Source organism: Zonotrichia albicollis, chromosome 9, assembly GCF_047830755.1.
Source record: "Zonotrichia albicollis isolate bZonAlb1 chromosome 9, bZonAlb1.hap1, whole genome shotgun sequence".
Lineage (NCBI taxonomy): Eukaryota > Metazoa > Chordata > Aves > Passeriformes > Passerellidae > Zonotrichia > Zonotrichia albicollis.
Window position 1 is genome coordinate 12,269,036 of NC_133827.1, and position 4,179 is coordinate 12,273,214.

Consider the following 4,179-nt stretch of genomic DNA (forward strand, 5'->3'; position numbering starts at 1 on the left):
AGCTCTGCAGCCCCGCGCCCAGTTCCCTCTGCAGAGCACAGGGCTGGGAGCTGCTGCCTGGCCCTGGGGGCTCTGGCAGGGGGCACAGCTGGCTCAGGGTGACGCTGTCCCCAGTGCCCGGCTTTGGGCAATGCTGTCAGGGCAGCCAGGGAAGGAGCTGCATCTCCCTTCATCCCATGCCATCATAAGGACACCTCGAATATCCCTGAGATTTCAGTCCAAACCTTGAGCTTCCCTCCAGGATACATTCCTGTCCTGTAGCATCTCTGTGTTATCTAAAAGTCCCATGGTGAGACACAGAAGGTCTATGATGAGAAAATGCTGTTGCGTTGGTGACATGAGCCCTGTCCTGGGTACAAATGTGGGGCTGAGACCTTGAGAAGGGGATGGACATTTCGTGGACTGTGGGGATCCATCTGCTCTCAGCAATGACAGGATGGTTTTTAAAGGAAACATGGGAGGGTGATCATCCTCTGTCTGGGAAAGATGAAAGCCTAGAGAATCCTGGAACAGGATAGGGTGACAGACCTCCTTCCCTCCCTCTCCACTCACCACCTTTCCTCAGAGAACTCACTGTTCTCCCTGAGGGCAGCAGAAATGCCGAGACTTTCTGACATCCAAAAATAATCAGCAGGGGAGATGAAGAAAAGCTGTGAATAACACTAGTACATTTAAAGAGACATTACCGTTCCTGTTCTCTGGCAGTGGGAGGGCAGATGCTGACAGGGCCTTCTGTGTTAGCAGAGACTCAAAGAGGAACATGAGGACAGGTCCCTGTGCCCCTCCTATGTCTGCACAGCAAGGCAGTTTCTCCCAACCGGTCACTGACTTTTCTCCATGAACAGCTCCCAATGGCCAGAGAAATCAAATGTCCAACAGCAGCTCCATCAGGCACTTCCTCCTGCTGCCATTGGCAGACATGCGGCACCTGCAGCTCCTGCACTTCTGCCTCTTGCTGGGCATCTCCCTGGCTGCCCTCCTGGGCAACGGCCTCATCATCAGCACCATAGCCTGCGGCCACCACCTACACACGCCCATGTTCTTCTTCCTGCTCAACCTGGCCCTCACTGACCTGGGCTCCATCTGCACCACTGTCCCCAAAGCCATGCACAATTCCCTCTGGGACACCAGGAACATCTCCTACACAGGATGTGCTGCTCAGCTCTTTTTTTTTGTGTTTTTCATGTCATTAGAGCTTTCCCTCCTGACCATCATGTGCTACGACCGCTACGTGTCCATCTGCAAACCCCTGCACTACGGGACCCTCCTGGGCAGCAGAGCTTGTGCCCACATGGCAGCAGCGGCCTGGGCCTGTGCCTTTCTCTATTCACTGTTGCACACGGCCAATACATTTTCTCTGCCCCTCTGCCATGGCAATGTCCTGGGCCAGTTCTTCTGTGAAATCCCACAGATCCTCAAGCTTTCCTGCTCCAAGTCCTACCTCAGGGAGCTTAGGCTTCTTGCTGTAAGTTTCTGTGTAGCCTCAAGCTGCTTTGTGTTCATTGTTTTCTCCTATGTGCAGATCTTCAGGGTTGTGCTGAGGATCCCCTCTGAGCAGGGACGGCACAAAGCCTTTTCCACCTGCCTCCCTCACCTGGCTGTGGTCTCCCTGTTCATCAGCACTGCAATGTTTGCCTACCTGAAGCCCTCCTCCATGTCTTCCCCATCCCTGGATCTGGCCCTGTCAGTTCTGTACTCAGTGGTGACTCCAGCCCTGAACCCCCTCATCTACAGCCTGAGGAACCAGGAGCTCAAGGCTTCCATGTGGGCACTGATGACTGGATGGTTTCAGAAACATTAAACTACTGGCCCGTTTCTGCCAATCACTTGTAATAAAAGTAATCTTCAATACTTCCTTTTAGTTCCACTTTAGAGCTTCTTTTATCTTTGTTTTAATTTTAAAATATTGTCTACAAAGTGATGTCATTGTTTTTGCCGTTTCTCATTTTGTTTCCCTTCTCCTTTACTGTGACCCACAGCCTGTTTCTATGAGGAGCTGTGCTCTCAGTGACTGTAAATGAACTAAAGCATCTCCCAGCAAAGTTTTCACCAGAGATCCTCCTTGTGTGCCTTCTCAGGAGCTGCAGCAGCAATGTCTGTGTGCACAGCTGGGGTCAGATCAGTGCTGGCCAGCAGCTGTGCCCAGCAGCAGCAGCACTTGGTGTTGCCAGTGCTGCTGCCGTGGCCCTGCCCCGCTGCCCTGGTGGCCCTGGTGTTGCTGCAGGGCCTGAGTGCTCTCGGGGCCGGGCACAGCCCTGGGGGTGGCAGTGCCGGGGCTGCAGCAGGGACAGGCCATGGGCACTGCTGGGGCAGCGCTGACACCTCAGGCCAGGCCCTGGGGGCTCCAGGCTCCTTGCCCAGACTCTCTCAAGAACACACCCAGACCAATGCTCAGCACAGAAAATCCCCATGAGCAGCCCCAGGCTGGCTGTGGGCAGGCTGGGGGCAAACAGCATGGCTGGGGCTCTGCAAGGGCCCTGGGGGAGATGGGAAGGAGCAGCAGATCAGGGGTTGATCCATCCCCAGTGTGCTGGACAGCCCAGGGCAGCATCCCAGAGCGTCCTCATGGGGCTGCCAACAACATCCCCCCTCTGCAGCCCTGGCCTCTCCCCCAGCTCACACAGGTGCTCCATCCTTGCAGGCACAGACACGGCAGCACTGGCTCAGCAGCCCCTGTTTGCATTGCACAGAGTAGGGGGAGCACCTCCATGCTGTTGGTGTGGGGACATGAACCTGAGGGAGCACAAATGCCATCAGCCCCTGGGGCCAGCAAGGGCTGGGGAATGGCAGGCAAACCACTCAGGTTTATTGGGACAAAATTCTGAGTTCACCAATTCTAAACTGCAACCTAATGCCACATTGTCTGCCCTGAGCCTCCAGATTATACAATCGCAGCTCCCTCTTGTTCTTTCAACCAGACTGCTCCAGACCCCTCCCCAGCCTTGCTGCCCTTCTCTGGACACGCTCCAGCCCCTCCATGTCATTCCTAAATTGGGGGCCCAGAACTGAACATAGCACTCAAGGTGCTGCCCAAACAGTGCTGAGCACAGGGGAAGAATCCCTGCCCTGCTCCTGCTGGCCACACCATTCCACCATTGCTGATCCAGGCCAGGAGCCATTGGCCTGCTTGGCCACCTGGGCACACTGCTGGCTCATGTCCAGCCTGCTGTCCATCAGTGCCCCCAGGTCCCTTTCTGCCTGGCTGCTGTCCAGCCACTCTGGCCCCAGCCTGTAGTGCTGCAGGCGTTGTTGTGGCCAAAGTACAGGACCCAGAACTTGGTGTTGTTCAGCCTCACCTTGTTGGATTTGAGCCCTGGATCCAGCCTGTCCAGGTCCCTCTGCAGAGCCCTCTTACCCTCCAGCAGATCAACACTCACACCCAGCTTGGTGTCATCTGCAATTTTGGCAATGCTGGACTCAGTCCCCTCATGCAGATCATCAGTGCAGACATTGAAATCCACGCTGGCTGGCTCTGATCCCTCGGCCATCCTGTGGGTGCCCTGGGATGGCACTCAAGGTGATCTGTTCCATAACCTTGCTGGACACCCAGGTCAGGCTGACAGGCCTGGAGTTCTCCAGCTCCTCCTTCCAGCCCTTCTTGGGGATGGGCTCACATTGGCACCTCCAGTGCTCTGGGACCTCCCTGCTGAGCCAGGACTGATGGTAAATGATGGAGAGCAGCTTGGGGAGCTCATCCACAACTCCCTCATCCCCCTGGGATGGATCCCATCTGCTCCCAGAGACATCTGTGAGCATCTGAGTGGCTCAGCAGGTCCCCAGCTACTCCCTCCTCATTTACAGGGGGCTGTTCTGCTCCCTGTGCCCATCCACCAGCTCAGGAGAACACTTCTCTTAAGTGCAACCTGTCTTTTTCTTGAAAACTGAGGCAAAGAAGGGGTTAAGTACCTCAGCCTTTCCCTCATATTTGGTAACCATATCTCCCCTAATAATGAATGGAGATTGTCCTTGTACCTCCTTTTGCCATTAATCTATTTATAGAAACATTTTTATTATCCTTCACAGAAGTGGCCTGGTTAAGCCTTTAGCTTTCACCTCTCTAATTTTCTTTCTGCATGACCTGACAACATCCTTAAACATTTCCTGAGTTGCCTGCCTCTCTGTCCAAAGGTGATGCAACTTCTGTTTTGCCTCAAGTTCCTGCAAAAGGCCCATCACATA

The 4,179-nt window shown here is 54.6% G+C and overlaps 1 protein-coding gene across 1 annotated transcript; it reads left to right on the forward strand.

Annotated features, from left to right (window-relative positions):
• Window positions 1-868: 868 nt before the first annotated feature.
• LOC141730032 (olfactory receptor 14J1-like) lies at window positions 869-1,801 on the forward strand. The gene has a single exon (XM_074546670.1). It carries the CDS (start codon window positions 869-871, stop codon window positions 1,799-1,801), a length of 933 nt encoding a protein of 310 aa, XP_074402771.1.
• The last annotated feature ends 2,378 nt before the right edge of the window (window positions 1,802-4,179 follow it).